The following is a 19,472-nucleotide window of genomic DNA, read 5'->3' on the forward strand; positions in this document are numbered from 1 at the left end:
GAAAATATTGTGTAAATAGCCAATGTCAGTGTAAAAATTGTTTGAATAACATCAGTGCTACAGCAACATTGTTGCAATACAGTCTTGTGTGAATGGGGATTGTAGCAGCTGTGTGGTAGGTGATTGGATTATAGTTGGGATTGTGGTAGGTGATTGGATTATAGTTGGGATTGTAGCAGCTGTGTGGTAGGTGATTGGATTATAGTTGGGATTGTAGCAGCTGTGTGGTAGGTGATTGCATTATAGTGGGGATTGTAGCAACTGTGTGGTAGGTGATTGGATTATAGGGGGGATTGTAGCAACTGTGGTAGGTGATTGGATTATAGTGGGGATTGTAGCAACTGTGTGGTAGGTGATTGGATTATAGGGGGGATTGTAGCAGCTGTGTGGTAGGTGATTGGATTATAGTTGGGATTGTAGCAGCTGTGTGGTAGGTGATTGGATTATAGTTGGGATTGTAGCAACTGTGGTAGGTGATTGGATTATAGGGGGGATTGTAACAGTTGTGTGGTAGGTGATTAGATTATAGTTGGGATTGTAGCAACTGTGGTAGGTGATTGGATTATAGTGGGGATTGTAGCAGCTGTGTGGTAGGTGATTGGATTATAGTGGGGATTGTAGCAGCTGTGTGGTAGGTGATTGCATTATAGTGGGGATTGTAGCAACTGTGTGGTAGGTGATTGGATTATAGGGGGGATTGTAGCAACTGTGGTAGGTGATTGGATTATAGTGGGGATTGTAGCAACTGTGTGGTAGGTGATTGGATTATAGGGGGGATTGTAGCAGCTGTGTGGTAGGTGATTGGATTATAGTTGGGATTGTAGCAGCTGTGTGGTAGGTGATTGGATTATAGTTGGGATTGTAGCAACTGTGGTAGGTGATTGGATTATAGTGGGGATTGTAGTAGCTGTGTGGTAGGTGATTGGATTATAGTGGGGATTGTAGCAGCTGTGTGGTAGGTGATTGGATTATAGGGGGGGGGCACGTTCAAGTTATTGTAAACAATAATGAGGGGCGTATGCTACGTCGCGGGTCAGCTCGTATATATATAATTCTCTTCATGGGGACCATGCGAGACACCACATAATAGCACGCCGTTACTCCGCCGCTCTCTGTGCATATAGCTACCACCTCCACCATTCTGGTGAGCTGTGGTTCACCCGGAATGTTTACAAACGTAGAGTCGGGTCGAATAGTGCTGGTAAGTAGGTCACCAACGGCTCAATAAAACCTGCAAGAGCCATAGAACTGGTTGGTGACCTACTTACCAGCCCTATTAGTAACGGCTATTTGGGGCAGATAATTTATCTTTGAAACTAAGGAGAGGTAAGAAGTTCTGCTTGATCTTTTCATTGTCGTCCGTAAACTGTCGTCACGGACGGCTGCTTTCATTGGGGGGGGGGGGGGGAGGGAGGGAGGGTAGTGTCGAATTCACTAACTATGAAGTACTGAAAAGTAGAAAATAGAACAACTAAACAGCGGCGTATGATACGCCGCAGGTGAGCTAGTTTGGTATAATACTTATATATGAAATTTTGTCACCATAACTGAAACGGTATTCAAGTTATTGTGTTCACAGACACACTCACACACACATAGACATGCAGAACTAAATTTTTCCGACTCTGGGAGGCGTAAAACATAGCGATATGTGAAAATCTCCATCTCGATTTTTTGCACGATTACAATACTTTCTCTACACGAGAAAGTAAAAACCAAAGAAACAGAAATGCTGTTTTGTAGTCTCAAATTATTAGCCGCTTAAACTTAAGGATTGTATTTTGGAAGATTTTAAACCGGTAAGGACTACATACAAAAACATGACTTCCTTTAACCAAACAACTGACCTAAAAATGGCCCCGAAAAAAAACCCCCACTCTAAGCCCCTATAGATAATGAGCGCTATTGCTCAGAGCGTTAGAAAGCACTCTATTTATCGGACTGCTACACGACTAATGTGTAAACAAGTACCACGCCTTACAGTCGGCCCCGACAAATCCGGTTATCAATACCCGAAAGGTATGAAGGCATTCAACGAGGCGTCCTGTTATATTGTTGATAGAATGATTTTAGTCACTGGGTTATGTTGCTCGCGAGTTGGTCTTGTGCTCTTTTTTTTCTAAGAGTTCTTTTAGACAAGGGATTTAATTTGTAGATCTACTAGTTATATTTTGTTTACAAAAGTAAAAATGTATGATTGGATAGATCGATGTGCTTATTCGGTATAAAGTAGCTTCTCACAGCTTATGCGAGAAATGTGAACAATTGTTTTCTTCTGGATGTACAAGAACCCTATGAACAATACAAAACCTCGCAACTTGGCCACCAAGGACGGATACTCACCAGCGGGTAAAGTCCCTTTGTATTGGAGGATTTGTACACAATGGCGTAAGTTATTTTTTTCATTACATCCATCCAGGTTCACATTATATATTTTTTTTCATTTCGTGACCAAGACACATGGTGCAGATGAAGTAGAGTTCATCTGTTTCAATGACCTGGTCATATGAAGGTATATTTTGGTCAGCACTATGCCCGGCCGTCTTGGTTTCCCTAAAGTGAGTCAGGTACCCATCCGAGCTGGGCGGACACGAAGACGAACTATTGACTCGAACCCGACCTGTTCACATAAGTACCTACCGCTACATTTAAAACACTGTTTTTATATATTCCCCTGCAGTTTAAATTAAATGAAACGATGTTTTATGCAACACACAAAGCGCATTTTCCGGATGCTCAGTTAATTTTTCGGACTAGCCGTTTAACGTCCACTGTTTCCTCCAGACTTTATTCTCCGGGTGGGGGTGGGGAGGGGGGGCGGACTACAATTTCTGGAAGGCGGGGGGGGGGGGGGCGGACTACATTTTCTAGGGGGGGGGGGGCGCCGGCCGGACACTGGTAAAAGTATGTTCTCTATATAAATTCCATTTCGTTCCGTGGGGGGGGGGGGGGCTGAAGACTTTCTTCGTAATAAACGTATATATACACATGCATATACACGAGTATATGACATTTAATTTAACTATAAACTTATGTAGGCCTAAACACAGATACATACATATACCTATTTTTCACTGGGTGGGGGGGTGACACCCAACATAACGATGCCATGGTAATATATATATATATATATATATATATATATATATATATATATATATATATATATATATATATATATATGTGTGTGTGTGTGTGTGTGTGTGTGATGTGTCTGTCTGTCTGTATCTGTGTTAGTGTGTGTATGCTTACATATGACGTAGAGTATATAGTGACGGCAATTTTTGACCTGCAAGTTAAAATGTACGGCCCACTTGGGCCTTCTGTGATCTCTGAATGTTCCCGTGTGGCCGTCAACAGGTCGGACAAGCCTGGAGTGTTGTACGGTGGCCGCCCGTATAGAAATCTGAACCGTGCAGGGACGTCATTGGTCGACATTCAACAGTGGGGGGAACAAAGCTATGGTACGGTCTCGGCACGGTACACAGCATTCACTGCTGGCTTGTGCTGGTCTATTAACAATGCCTTTTGTCAAGCAACGGTTTTTTAAAAACATTTTTTTTTAATTTTTTAAAATTATTCGGAATAATATTTCAGATTAAGTTTCAGATAATGATGTGTAGTCTGGTTAAAGATCCTTTTGGGAATAATCTGCGTGGTGTGGTTTTAAATGTTTAGGATATTGAGTAAGTAGATACATCCGTTCGTTTCGTCGGTGTTTGTTTATATTTTTACGTAGTCCTGAATAACTTGTTCATAGTTAACTATTGGTGTAAAATTAATGGGGACCGTTGAATATAAATGGTGCCACGGCTTGATAGGGTGGTAGACTGTTCGACTTTACAACCAGGAAGTCACGTGTTCAGATCTCAGTCCGGGCTTGAGTCTGTAGGACTTCCCTGAGTCAACTCAGCTCTAATGGCTACCTGAGTCACGTTAGGGAAAGTAAAGCCGGTTGGGCAAGGAGCATACCAAAACATCCGCTGAGGTAAAAAAAAAAAAAAAAATTAACTGTACTTCGGGTGGGGTGCAAATCGAAAGTTTGTCGTCGGGCGCCTGGAAGGGTCGCTACGCCTCTGATAATACGGGGGCACGAAAAAAATTGCGGGGGGGGGGGGGGGGCGCTTTTAGTAAGTTTTGCCTAGGGCGCTAAATAACCTGGCGCCGGCACTGTATATATATATATATATATATATATATATATATATATATATATATATATATATATATATATATATATATATGCCTTTACTTTTAAAGGATTGCGTTTTAAAAAATCTAATTTTAATCCTATTCGGATTCTAATTGTATTCGTATTTTTAAATATTTAAACATGAAGGCACGAGTTCTGCACGTGATTTTTACTTATGCTTACAAAGTGTACCTCTCTCAAAGTGCTACCTACAAAAGCGCTCTGGTGATCAGTGCATTGGTTCTCTTGTAAGCAGTGGCAGAACTAAAAAAAAGCAAATATATTTACACACACACACACACACACACACACACACACACACACACACACACACATACATACATACATATATATATATATATATATATATATATATATATATATATATATATATATATATATATATTCAACATTTCTGTTAAAAGTTATGAAGGCGAAAACAAATTTATGTACATAAAAATCGAAATCACTTGTACATGTACCATATTCTTTTTTTTTTTTTTATTATTTGTAGCCCTATGGAAACAACAAACATGCTTTATTATGCATTGGGAAACTTAAAATGTTCATTTTAATAATGGATTTCCGGGCCTCAATAGACGCTACAAAGACTTTGGTCCATCATTTAGTCGTCTAAACTAAATGTCTGGCGACACCTTGAGCTATTACTATGGTCTTTGAACCGGAACAAAAACAGCTGTGTTTTTTTCCTTTGTCGACACGCATCAATGCGTGTATAGTATCACATGTTAGTGATATCTATACCTGACACCCAGTAAACGGTTCACGTTTAAAGGGATAGCTATACATTGAAGGCACATTATTTTCTTTTACAAGAAATTCCAGTCTTTCCTCCACCCCCCCCCTGTCATAATTACGTCACAGTTCACAGCAGCCGTTATATGGTATATTCGGGTAGTTTTTCTTTTAACGTAAGTGGTTTTTTTAAAAGGAATATTTTTTTAATATCACGAAATAGACAGTAGATAGTGTATTTACAGCTAAACCAAAAGCCATATTAAAGCGCAAGCTTACAATTACAATTACTGAAAGTCTAAAATTAGGGCTTGAAAGTAGGTCACCAACTTCTCGTATTCTTATTTTGATAGCTAGTAATTTTCAAAGTTATATGCCCGCATATTAAAATGAGAAGCTCAAACATTGATTATCCTAGTTTTGAGACATTCCTATACGGAGCACCGTCTCCACGTAAGCAATCCCTACTCCGATCAAAACCAAACCTCAGAAAACTAGATTTCTCATACAAGGTTACCTCTCAATAATTTAGTGTTGGAAAAAAAAAATTCTAATTTATTCAAACCGATTTTTTTTTCTTCTCATTATTTTTTCATGTCCTTCTTTCACTCGCCGAATGTCAGTGTGATATAATGAGACGAGAGAAGTAATAGGTTATCGATTCTGCGGACTGCCCACCGGCTCTGATATAATAATCGCTGGGGGAACCTTGTATTGAGCGCTGGTAGAGAAGGTTTTGTGTAGCCTAAATACATTCCGCAAGTGACACACCCAAGCGAAAACAACACATTACAAAGTGCACACGACCGCCTACAAATGTTACCCCCATTTCCTCCTTCCTCCCAAAGGTGACTGCTATAGTCTACAGACTACGATATAGTTGGCCGCGTTCTATTGATAACAAGTTAGCTGAGACGGCGCTTTATTTTAAAAACCGCTCCTGTATACCCGTCAAGTCATGTTGTCATTACATTTAACGGGGACACGTTCAAGTTATTGTAAAAAATAATGAATAACCAGGAATTAAAAGCTGTTGAGGCACACACACACACACGGGAAGTTAGTTTTTGTTTTTCGTTTTTTTTTTTTCATAACATATTTTTTGTTTATATTTTAAAACAAGAAACTGAAATTTCACGTGAAGATTTAATTCAAAATTTATTTGTTAGGATACCGTATTTTCTAAACCTAAAACTAAGCTTATATGGGAATTCTCCATAATTAAAGGAACCCTTTTAAGCATGGCGGTGATGGGGCAGGTGAAGTAGTGTTCACCTGTTTGTGACCTCGGCATATGAAAAGATAGTGCCAGCACTAAGCCAAGCTGGCTTTACTTTCCCTAAATTGAGTCAGGTATCCATCAAAGCTGGGTGGACTCATGGACGTCCTACGGTAGTACGGACTCAAACCTGGTATCCGAACTCGAGCCTTTCGGGTTAGCAGTCATACGCTCTACCACCCGACCACGCCCTCCCCCCTTCTTCACAGTAGCGATTATATTTATAAACAAACTTCCGCGTGTATAACCTAAAACCTGTGTTGTAGACAGATTTTTTTTTCTTACAGGTATCAGACAAGCCTTCGTCATCCTGATCTGGGTCTTCGCCTCCATCTACATCTGGGTGTCCAGCCAGACGTCATGTGACCCCAAACACAACCTTGACCCCGTGGAGTCGGCGGGCCGGAACTCTGACCGGCTGTACACCCAGTTCCAGAGGGCGCCCGAGCAGACGGATAGCTTCCTGCTGAGTCACGCCAAGACGGAAGTCCTGTTCGTGGACGTGGCGCGTGCGTGGCTGCCCCAACATCAGCAGGTTAACCCTAAATCAGTTGACCCCAAGTCGGTTGACCCCAAATCAGTTGACCCCAAGTCGGTTGACCCCAAATCAGTTGACCCCAAATCAGTTGACTCCAAATCAGTTGACCCCAAGTCGGTTGACCCCAAATCAGTTGACCCCAAGTCAGTTGACCCCAAATCAGTTGACCCCAAGCCAGTTGACCCCAAGAGGTCAGAAACCGTCGCCAGGTTGTCGCAGTTGGTGGCCGAGGTTGAGGCGGAGAACCAGAACGTCACGTTCGCGTCTGCTGTCCGCCGGAAGTGGGTCGGGTTTCCGGAGATCGCCGGCCATGACTGCAGGACAGCCCTGCTCACTAAGACCAACAACAGCCTGTTCCCCCAGACGGTGGAGCGGGTCAGCCAGATCCAGTACCTGGCCGACAGCACCGACTGTAAGCGCTTCAGGGACAAGTACGGCTTCAGCCGCTACCCCAGGGCCACGTTGGAGGAGAAAAGTTTCCCGATAGCTTTCATCATCCTATTTTATAAGGATCTCGATCAGGTGATCTATAGCTTTCATTAGGAACACTTGTTTACGATGTGAGGCGAGGAGCAGGTGGGATTGGGGGGTTAGAAGAAAATTACGCCTTGCAGAGTAGGGTGGAGGAAAACTACGCCTTCAACTTTGGTGGGCGAGGGATGTCTGCTGTCTTCTGACAATATCTGGCGATAGGTGTTTGGGGGGGGGGGGGGGGTGTAAAATACGGCTTATGTTTACAGGAATATTAATACAAATTAAATAAGTGTGTTGGGGGAGATGGCGCTGAAACGCGCTTGTCGTTTCTTTGAAAATAAAATATTCTTTTGTAAATACTAAAAGTAGTTGTATTTTTAAAACTTTCGAGGGGGTTAGTGGACTTACTTGGGGGGGGGGGGGGGGGGGGGTAGCGAACATAGGTTGAAGTATATATTTTGTATATAAATTAATTTTTTTTCGGGGGGTGGGGGGAGCGATAGGCGTGATTCGTGAGATACTTGAAAGAAATGTAAATACAATACAACGTTTGATTCCCAACAGGTTTTGTTCCTGCTCCGTGCCATCTACCGGCCCCACAACGTCTACTGTTTAAGCGTGGACACAAAGTCCAGCGTCGAGTTCTTGGAGGCGGTCAGAGCTGTGTCCAGATGTTTACCAAACGTCTTCGTGGCCAGCAAGCTGGAGAACATCGTGTACGCCGGCTTCTCCAGGCTGATGGCGGACATCCATTGTATGGAGGATCTGCTTCTACATCCGGTGCAGTGGAGGTACGTCATCAACATGCCTGGACAGCAGTTTCCGTTGAAGTGAGTTATATTTTTTTACATAGGAAAAAGTTCTTATTAATGCTCTTGAAGAGTAACCGAGTTTTAAATCTTAATTTTTTTTCTATTGGTAAGAATTTTAGGACATGGCACATGGGGCAGATGAAGTAGAATTCATTGACTTCGGCATACAAGGAAATAATGTGGTCAGCCGCCTTAGTTTCCCTAACGTGAGTTAGGTACCCATCAGAGCTGGGTGGACCCTGGGAACTTTTTACTATTCTGAACCCGGATTCGAACTTGATACTTTCGGGTTAGCAGTCTAGCTCTCTGATTATGGATAGGATAGCGATACTAGCATAAATAATACATAGCTGCGAAACGATCTGGTAAAGTTTATACACCTAGCATAAAATTTAGAAAATGATGTAATCTTGTTGACCAACTGATTCAACTGTAAGCGAAAAAACAATAACTTTAACTGGAGTACTCACATACACACACACAAACACGTTGAATTCGAAATAAACTTTAATGAGGGGTCGGGGGTGACAGAACAGGTGGAAGGAGGGGGGGGGGGGGGTAAAACTCAGCTGACGTGAAGAAAAATAAAATTAATTTAAAACTTACGTTTTTTAAATTGAACAGACAGTCGTTTGGCACAGATTTTTAGATTTATTTTTTCTCTGATACCTTCTCTTGAATGAATGTACACTAAAATGCATATATATTCTTGCTACACATAACTGTTTATTCATGTTAGATGACCGTTTATTCAAAGTTGATTTGACCCCCCCCCCCCCCCCCATTATTATCTCTCTCCTCCATCTCTCCAGAACAAATCTGGAACTAGTGCGAATCCTCAAACAGTTTAACGGTGCCAACGATATCGAAGGTCTGGTGGGGGACATGCTAGTGTCAGACAGGTACATCTACAAGCACGTCTACGTCACTGACAAAGAGACAGGTGAGCCCGGGTTCGAACCCCAGTGAGGACCTCAGCATCCTCTAACGTCTTCAGTTTCTCTGATAGGCCACAGGGTCTGAAAATGTGATAGACTATTCCAGTGCTTTCACCTTTCGCCACAATTCTGTATTTAGTCTGAGAAGTGTGTTGGTACTTGTCAATATTAACAGTGTCTTTCAGGGATCTCCATCCCTATCCCCCTCCACCCCGGAGCACGTACACCTCTCTCCCCCCACCCACAGTAGAATCTATAAATATAATTCTCTTTATGAGGACCATACGAGACATATACTTTAATCTACGAAAGTTTCAAATGCTCCTACACCAGTAGAAAAACGTCTAATGAAACCCTGAATACTTACACAACATCCGATTTAACATGTCAACATGTCTAAACTAATTATCTTCTATGCACTTAGCTAATCTTAGTTTTGGTATACTAACTACTGATCTCAGTTTTGGTATTTAAACGAACCACTGATTAATTAAACTGTAGGGGAGCTCCGAGTGAAAAAAGTCTACACACTGAACGACCCCCCACCCCACGGGCTGGAGATCATCAAGGGCAGCACCTACGGGACATTTTCGCGGGCTTTTGTAGAGTTCGCCCTCCACGACAAGATAGCCGTGGACTTCCTCAACTGGAGCAGGACCATCAAGAGCCCGGATGAATATTTCTGGGGAACTCTCCACCACAGTAAGACGATAAATGTCCCCGGAGGTTTTAAAGGTAAGTCTTTTAGACTATCACTTTTGATTTATTTATTTTAAAATATTAATTAAAACCCGATTTAAACAGTAGGATCATTGTTTTAAATTTTTATTTTTATTTCCATTTTCAATATTTAATCCGCGAATATTATTTCCGGGCTTGACTGCATTATTAAATTGATTATTCTTTGATATTTTAATAGTAGTTAATGTATTATATTTTACAGGAAATCATTTATATTCTGCTTTTGAGTGCATTATTACATAAATACATAAACTAGCTGCAAAGCATGTCGGATCACAGGCAAAAATGTGTTTTTAGTCGTATGGTTTGTAAGGTTCACAGTAGTCTAGGTAAAGTCTTAAGGATAACGTTTGATGAAAACAACATGGAATGAAAACGTGAACAAATATTTCATCCAAATTGAGTACCATTGATTCAATTGATCGGGGGTGGGGGGGGGGGGGGTGGGGGGGGGGCATATCTTATACCACAGGCAACCCCCATAAAAAGCAATGATTTACATCTTTCATAGAAATAAGGGATTTTATTATTTCACAGGCAACATTCATGAAAAACTATGAATCTTTCACTGGAATAATGGCATATATTATTCCTCAGGCCATAAAAAGCCATAATTTACATATTTTACTGAAATAATTGTACTGGCAACATCCATGAAAAACCATGATTTACATCTTTCACTGGAATAATGGCATATCTTATTCCACAGGCCACCCCCATAAAAAACCCTGGCTGACGTCATTCTCCCTATGGAGCACCAACCCCAGCATCAAATGCGCCACCATCTACGTCCACAAGATCTGCATCTTCTCCCCTGAAGACTTCCCCCTCTTCGTCCACCGCGCCCAGCTGTTCGCCAACAAGTTCTACATCACCCACCACCCCGCCGCCCTCCACTGCCTGGATGAGCTCGTCTTTAATCTGACGTTGTCCGGCACAACTCGGGACTTGTCGTTTTACCGGAACTTGCCGTTTGCTATTAAAAATAACACAAAAAGGAAACCGTGAAAAATAAAATACAACTTCCTTGTTCTGCTGCTATGATGATGCTTAAGAAAAGTGAAAACGATGATTAGCGAAACAAAAGATTTCTTTGGATTATAAAAAAGTTAAAACGATGATTAACGAAACAAAAGATATCCTTGGATTATAAAAAAGTGAAAACGATGATTATCGAAACAAAAGATTTTTAGCATGTGCCGTGTCTTTCTATGATGATGGTTAGCTCTATTATTAGCGATTACGTTTTAAACAGAAAGGTGTGTTTGTTATCGAGTTTATTGGTGTGTAGTTACACTACAAGTAATGCATTACTTGTACGGGGTTAGGACCCGATTAAGCCAGAGAGATAAGACCCAAAGACCCACCTAGGAGGGCGGTCTGGGAGGGGCAAGGAATTGTAGAGATATCAGGAGAGTGGGATCACGGAGGGGGGAGGGAGGAGGGGTGTTGAAAAGTTGGAAGAAAAAGGACTGCCAGTAAAGGCTAGAAATAGAAATCAAGACAAGCGGCAGGCTCATGAGATAATGAGAGACACTACTAAAGCAATTAGCCAGGCCATGTTTTAATCCCACGTGGCTGAGTCAGCCCATGGCATCATCTGACGCCGAGTCAGCCCATGATTTAATCTTCTATGACTGAGTCAGTCCATGATTTAATCCTCTATGACTAAGTCAGCCCATGATTTAATCCTCTATGACTAAGTCAGCCCATGATTTAATCCTCTATGACTAAGTCAGCCCATGATTTAATCCTCTATGACTAAGTCAGCCCATGATTTAATCCTCTATGACTAAGTCAGCCCATGATTTAATCCTCTATGACTAAGTCAGCCCATGATTTAATCGTCTGACGCTGAGTCAGCCCATGATTTAATCCTCCAGAGGCGGATTCGGGGGGGGGGGGGGTACATCTGTCACCGGGCGCCGACCCTAGAGGCGCGAAAATAAGCTCATTTCAGCTACTATTTTGAATTATAAATATAAAAAATATACTGGGAGGGGGCGCCAAATTAAAAGTTTGTCCCCGGGCGCCGGGAGGGGGTCGCTACGCCTCTGTAATCTCCCCCCCCCATACTTACAGCCACACCCAACTAAACAAATGATCGAATATCGTGTCATTCGGTCTTTATCTTCGCTGCCCAAGCCCGTATTCATCAAATTTTTGTCAACCAAAAAAACATGATCTCATTATATTTTTTCCTCAGGATAATATCCTCTCAATATTACATGTCATGTTGGGTGATCATGCAATATCTATTCGTAGCCTCGTTCCTATACAGGGCGAGAAAGTACATGTAATACTTGCACATTTCATACTTGTACATTTCATACTTGTACATTTCACACTTGTACATACACTGCAAAGATAAAATATTTATTAAATGTGATTGTTTGTGCAAGTTAACAAATCTGTTTTTTTAAATTATTGTTGTTGTTTTTTTAAAGTTGATTATTTGTGTCAATGTCCGAGTTGTTAAAAATGCAATTTAATTAAAATAACTTATTTCAAAATACTTTTGCTTTTGCTGTCTATAATCAAAGTAGATGGACGATTATAAGGCGCGTAGTGCCTGCATCTTGAACGTGCCTTAACACAGTGGTCACAAATCTACACGGTCTGTAGGTGATATAATAGATGATAATTTGTGCTAATTAATACATCACTTGAGCTCGAGTCCTTTAGGATAGTCACACGGTGAATGTCAAGGCCACTCGGCTTAGATTTGACCCTTATCCCTTCAATCGGGGACAGCATAGAAGTAGAAAAAAAAATCTGCTCAATCTGCCTTACAGAGCACGGGTTCAGTACGACCTCAGCGCGACCTTGATGCCAAGAGCACGACCTTAGCGTCAAGGGCACGTCCTCAGCCCAAAGCCACGACATCAGCGTCAAGGGCACGACCTCAGCGTCAAGGGCACGACCTCAGTGTCAAGGGCACGACCTCAGCGTCAAGGGCACGACCTCAGCGGCAAGGGCACGACCTCAGTGTCAAGGGCACGACCTCAGCGTCAAGGGCACGTCCTCAGCCCAAAGCCACGACCTCAACGCCAAGGGCACGACCTCAACGTCAAGGGCACGACCTCAGCGTCAAGGGCATGACCTCGGCGTCAAGGGCACAACCTCAGCACAAAGCCACGACATCAGCGCCGTAGTATAAGAAGGCGCCGATGTATGTGGGTGGATACGCTTCTGTTCATTCAAAGCGGGTTAGCGGCGTGTTCAACTGTAAACATGACAGTTGTAAAGTTGGTGTAATTGTTGATGTGGGTTTAATTGCCGGTGTCGGTTTAACTGATGATGCTAGTTTAACGGTTAAAGTAGTTTAACTGTGTGTGTTGGTTTAATTGCCGATGTCGGTTTAACTGATCATGTTAGTTCAATGGTTAAAGTAGTTTAACTGTGTATGTTGGTTGAATTCATGATGTTGGTTTAATTTATTATGTTAGTTTAACGGTTAAAGTAGTCAACTGTTTATGTTGGCTTGATTGCTGATGTAGGTTTAAACGGCTATTGTTGATTTGTTAAAAATCTGTTCATATTTTTTTTAACTTGCATTATGAAGGTAGTTTCTGTCAAATGTAAAAAAATAAAAAAATAAATAGGGTATATAACTCCAGCTATGTTGTTGTATTCATTCTAAATGTTTGTTAGAGTTATCTCCTGGTGATTACATTCGATGAAACAAAGCCAAATTGTGATGCGAGCAGTGAAATTGTTTTTCTTCTTGTCACAAGCCTCTAGATTAAAAAAAAATATGTCCTCAAAATGAAATGGACAAACGGTAAGTTGTCACGATATTTAACTTCAGTTGATCATGTCGGGGGGAAATAATTTCGGCCTATTGATGACATAAACATAGTTTTCAATCACCTTATAAGTAAGTAAAGTAAAAGTCAAGTAAAGTTTCCCTTTCAAACCTGGCGGTCTATAGGGCAAGTCAAGTAGAGTTCACTTGTTTTTGTGAAATCGGCATATGAATAGAGAGTGTTACTTTACTTTCCCTAACGTGAGTTAGGTACCCATCAGAGTTGGGTGGACTCAGGGACGGTCTACTGACTTGAACACGGATTCGAACTCGGGGCTTACGGGTTAGCAGTCCAGCTTTCTACTGCTAGACCACTCCGTCCCTATATAAGTAAGTAAAATGTACATTAAAGTTAGTTCCCTTTCCTAACCTGACGGTCCATGGGGCAAGTGAAGGAGAGTTCACCTGTTTCTGTGACCTCGGCATATGAAGAGACAGTGTGGTCAGAACTCTGCCCAGCCGACTTTACTTTCCCTGACTTTTCCATCAGAGCTGGGTGGGTGGACTCAGCGACGTAGTACTGACTTTCGGGTTACTAGTCTAGCGCTCTACCTCTAGGCCACACCTTATAGACATCATTTTAAAAACGTTGTCGGCCAACTCTCAAAGGTGGAGTGACGGCCATCTTGCAAACAAAAGAAATGCAGAGATAGTGGGTGGGGCCAGCATGTTGACGTCAATACAGTTTGAAACTGCTCTATACATGAATGATTGATTGCATATTCATACATTACATTTTTTTTTTAATTCCATGGCGATGTGATAGCTTGAATTATAAAAAAAATTGAATGACTATCAGACATGGCTATAGACTTTTTTTTTTGGTTAGTTTATTGTTTACTACATACTGTGTGAAAAAGTAAGAATGAAAGACAAATGGAAAAAACAGCGTATAAATAGAGAGAGAGAGACATATCAGTAGTATAGTTAGGGTAAAGGAGAGGTAAAGAAACTTGGACTGCCTAAGGGAGTCTATTGGGGAGAAAGTGACACTGCCGTTGTCTGAGTCAACTAAGAGTTGGTTTCTCTCCCTTTGAAATGTATGTAGAACGAGCCGACGAGGAAATAAATAAGCCAATATGTAAGTGGGTTGTCAAAATCAAGAGACCGATATAGGCTGAAAAAAAAATTATCGCTGCCCTTCTTATTGCATTAAAAATGTAAATGTTTATGTCAAAAGACTCGAAATCCAGATACAGTTGCGACAGTAAAGAAAATTAAGCTGAATCGTGTTGATTTGATTAATTCCTAGATCATTCTTTCAATCATCAATCACAATTGACACAATCGGGTGAAAAGTGTGCGTGGGGGGGGGGGGGAGTAACGCCAAATGGAAATTTGACTTTGTTTTTCTAGACAAGATAAAACGTATACGGATTGCATTCATTAAAAAAACATATTAATACAATGGTTTAATCACATATAGGGTTAGATGAATGGGTTAAAATAGAAGATGGAAACATTGCCATTTTTTTAGGCAGGTAACACATACACGGGGTTTAAATATATGCAGTGGTATAGTGGGGGAAGAGTATAGGTGGTGGCGGATATATCAAAGGGGGGGGGGAACAATGTCGTCCACTTAATTACAATACACAATCAATAAATAATTAGCTCTCGTGAACTGTGAGCATGTCTTCTATCCGTCCCCCTTGGTTGGGGATTTGTAATTCATAAGAGAAGCCACCCAGGCCACTGCCCCACCCCCAAAGATATTTCTAAATCAAATTCTGACTTACCGATTTTTTTTATAAAAACAAGCTCCTAGTTTCTTAGGTATATGTTTTTTCCCTACCCCATAGGGCTGGTAAGTAGGTCACCAACCAGCTCTATGGCTCATGCAGGTTTTATTAAGCCATAGAACTGGTTGGTGACCTACTTACCAGCCCTATAGATGTTTTATCTATTGATAGAATCTAAAATTGTTCTGGCCACCTATGTGTTTGCTTGATCTCCGTGGCCTTTCGTATCATGTCATCCACTCTATTCAAATAATCACGTCAAAGACGACATCTAGATCTACGGCGTCTTTTCTTTTTCTAGTTTTTAGGATTAGTTTGTAGATAACAAAGTTTGGCAATTAAAGCCTTTAAAAAATCAAATCAAATCAAATCAAAAAGACATTGGCAAACCTCTTGTTCTGCTTGTTTTGTTGTTCTATTTCATATTCAGATCAAACGATTCTATTGTTTACGTTCTCCTAGAAAAAAAAGTCACAAAGGTAAAATATTTTTATTTTCATGGCATTGATAGATTGTGGTGTTTCTAAAAAAAAAAAGAAAAACTCCGTGAAATATAACCTAATCCCTTCACACGCTACATAATCCAATACTTGCATAAGAGTAAAAATTCAATTTTCAAAACTCTTTGAAGTTAAATTTACTAACACATGTCACCGTGTAAAATGCACATCTCAAAGTGGGCACTACGACAACTATGGTGGTCTCTGTAACGAGGTAACTAGCCAACTCTCAACACAATATGCACAGATAAGAAGCTCTCTCCAAGGTGCGAAATGTGCAGCACCGAAACGCACAAGATTAGAATCATTTGTAAGTGAAGTTGTTTGTTGACCTCAGGAAGTGCGACTGTACTAAAGACAGTTTCCGCGTTCATCGCTATCCAAATGTAAGTCCGTGTTGATGTGTATACAGAAACTTTAAAAGAGATTTATAAATTAGGATGTGTCGCTTAGATCTAGATCTAGATCCATCATCTCCGCCAAGACTCCATTTGTGTACATTTGGTAAGATTTCGATAAGACGTTTTTGTTGACTTTTTAGTTTTTGTAAATGCGGCAGAAACATTCCCTATGACACTAGCCCTAACACTAATCTTAATCCCTAATCCTAACGCTGATTGGCCAATTATAGTTCTCCTAACCTTAACCGCCATGATTTCAGAAGAAATACATACAATCAAAAATTATCACACGGACTTGTCGAATTTTCGATTTTAAAAAATCAAGATTTGAATAGTTATATTTTATATGTTTCCAGCTAGGAAAAATACATTATACTCTTCGAGCAGATTTTGTCATTAGGATTCGAGTTCAGAGTATTTTCCAGGCATCTCTTCGGGGGTGGGGTGGGGTGGGGGGGGGGGGGGGAGGCACTCTGAAAAATGTCTACTGCCCCCCCCCACCAACGAAATAGAATTTATATATACGGAAATTTTAGTCCGCCCTCCCCCTCCCCTCGAATAATTCAAGTGCCCCCACCCCCACCCCGGAGAACAAAGTCTGGAAGGAACAAGAAACACTTTTTCGAGTTAGATTCTATGGCCGGATAAAAGAATTCAAATTACCAGTTTCACATACTAAAACGTTGGCCGAATGTGTCTGGTCTAAGGGGTCATCCATAAATGACGTCACACTCGTAGGGGGGAGGGGGGGTCCGTAATTTTGTGACGATGTGTGATGAGGGGGAGGGGGGGGGGGGGTCAGATGTTGCGACGTCACATTTTTGCATTATAAAAAAGCAATGTTAGAAAACGAATTTTAGACGTTATTTCGCGTTTTAGATAACTGTTTTAATAAATTGTAATAGTTTAGACAAGATTTTGGAAAAATATCAATGTTTTTAAAAAAATCAACTGCAATTTTGAGGGGGGTTGTAGGTTGAGGTGTGACGTCATTTTAGGGGGGGGGGTCTGGCTTTTTGTGACGAAGTGCGACGGAGGGGAGGGGGGAGGTAAAAATCATCCAAAAAAGCGTGACGTCATTTATGGATGACCCCTAACACTGACCATAAACGTGGACCTGACCCTTGCATGTACCCTAAACTTTACCTTGATGGACACAAAGGTGCCTGTAGAGAAACAAATCATCAACAGGCTTGTTGTGTCGTTCTGGCGTTTTTTTCTACAAAACAGATCCAATATTTGTTACAGACCAGTGGTTCTAAACCTTTTTGGAGGTACCAGCCCCCCCCCCCCCCCCCCCCACTCTCATAACATTCACCGAACCCTTCTTAATAGTTCTATCGTCCGCACTGACAAAATCGATCGTGAATCATATATCGGGTGTGTGTCTTGATCCCTGCCGAACCCCTGAGGCTGACTCACCGAACCCACGGGGGTCGATCGAACCCAGATTTAGAACCACTGTTATAGACGGACCCCGTATGTTTATAGACGGCTGAGTCAACAAATTGAGTGGTTAATGGGTGGATCTGTAAACAGATTACAGATGGATCAGTTGATGGATGCACATAATAGAAAAGGATTTGCTATTGTGTTAGAGAATTAGGGTCAGCAAGTGAGGGAGGTTTGGTGCAACATTGTTATTAAGGCCAAAGAACATTAGGTGCAACATTGTTTTAAGGCCAAAGAACATTAGGTGCAACATTGTTTTAAGGCCAAAGAACATTAGATGCAACATTGTTTTAAGGCCAAAGAACATTAGATGCAACATTGTTTTAAGGCCAAAGAACATTAGGTGCAACATTGTTTTAAGGCCAAAGAACATTAGGTGCAACATTGTTTTAAGGCCAAAGAACATTAAGTGCAACATTGTTTTAAGGTCAAAGAACATTAGGTGCAACATTGTTTTAAGGCCAAAGAACATTAAGTGCAACCTTGTTATTAAGGCCAAAGAACATTAGGTGCAAGATTGTTTTAAGGCCAAAGAACATTGGGTGCAAGATTGTTTTAAGGCCAAAGAACATTAGGTGCAACCTTGTTTTTAAGGTCAAAGAACATTAGGTGCAACATTGTTTTAAGGTCAAAGAACATTAGGTGCAACATTGTTTTAAGGCCAAAGAACATTAAGTGCAACCTTGTTATTAAGGCCAAAGAACATTAGGTGCAAGATTGTTTTAAGGTCAAAGAACATTAGGTGCAACATTGTTTTAAAGCCAAAGAACATTAAGTGCAACCTTGTTATTAAGGCCAAAGAACATTAGGTGCAACATTGTTTTAAGGCCAAAGAACATTAGGTGCAACATTGTTTTAAGGCCAAAGAACATTAGATGCAACATTGTTTTAAGGCCAAAGAACATTAGATGCAACATTGTTTTAAGGCCAAAGAACATTAGGTGCAACATTGTTTTAAGGCCAAAGAACATTAGATGCAACATTGTTTTAAGGCCAAAGAACATTAGATGCAACATTGTTTTAAGGCCAAAGAACATTAGGTGCAACATTGTTTTAAGGCCAAAGAACATTAGGTGCAACATTGTTTTAAGGCCAAAGAACATTAAGTGCAACATTGTTTTAAGGTCAAAGAACATTAGGTGCAACATTGTTTTAAGGCCAAAGAACATTAAGTGCAACCTTGTTATTAAGGCCAAAGAACATTAGGTGCAAGATTGTTTTAAGGCCAAAGAACATTGGGTGCAAGATTGTTTTAAGGCCAAAGAACATTAGGTGCAACCTTGTTTTTAAGGTCAAAGAACATTAGGTGCAACATTGTTTTAAGGTCAAAGAACATTAGGTGCAACATTGTTTTAAGGCCAAAGAACATTAAGTGCAACCTTGTTATTAAGGCCAAAGAACATTAGGTGCAAGATTGTTTTAAGGTCAAAGAACATTAGGTGCAACATTGTTTTAAAGCCAAAGAACATTAAGTGCAACCTTGTTATTAAGGCCAAAGAACATTAGGTGCAACATTGTTTTAAGGCCAAAGAGCATTAGGTGCAACATTGTTTTAAGGCCAAAGAACATTAGATGCAACATTGTTTTAAGGCCAAAGAACATTAGATGCAACATTGTTTTAAGGCCAAAGAACATTAGGTGCAACATTGTTTTAAGGCCAAAAAACATTAGGTGCAACATTGTTTTAAGGCCAAAGAACATTAAGTGCAACATTGTTTTAAGGCCAAAGAACATTAGGTGCAAGATTGTTTTAAGGCCAAAGAACATTGGGTGCAAGATTGTTTTAAGGCCAAAGAACATTAGGTGCAACCTTGTTTTTAAGGTCAAAGAACATTAGGT

At 40.8% G+C, this 19,472-nt stretch overlaps 1 protein-coding gene across 1 annotated transcript; it reads left to right on the plus strand.

Moving 5' to 3' along the window:
• Positions 1 to 2,184: 2,184 nt before the first annotated feature.
• Positions 2,185 to 11,169, plus strand: LOC131938072 (N-acetyllactosaminide beta-1,6-N-acetylglucosaminyl-transferase). The gene is made up of 6 exons (XM_059295964.1): positions 2,185 to 2,388; positions 6,515 to 7,287; positions 7,804 to 8,069; positions 8,864 to 8,994; positions 9,491 to 9,724; positions 10,440 to 11,169. Exons 1-6 carry the CDS (start codon positions 2,280 to 2,282, stop codon positions 10,736 to 10,738), a joined length of 1,812 nt encoding a protein of 603 aa, XP_059151947.1. The 5' UTR covers positions 2,185 to 2,279; the 3' UTR covers positions 10,739 to 11,169.
• The last annotated feature ends 8,303 nt before the right edge of the window (positions 11,170 to 19,472 follow it).

This window comes from Physella acuta, unplaced genomic scaffold (genome assembly GCF_028476545.2).
Source record: "Physella acuta isolate Inbredline_101_S28 unplaced genomic scaffold, ASM2847654v3 ptg000232l, whole genome shotgun sequence".
Taxonomy (NCBI): Eukaryota; Metazoa; Mollusca; class Gastropoda; family Physidae; genus Physella; species Physella acuta.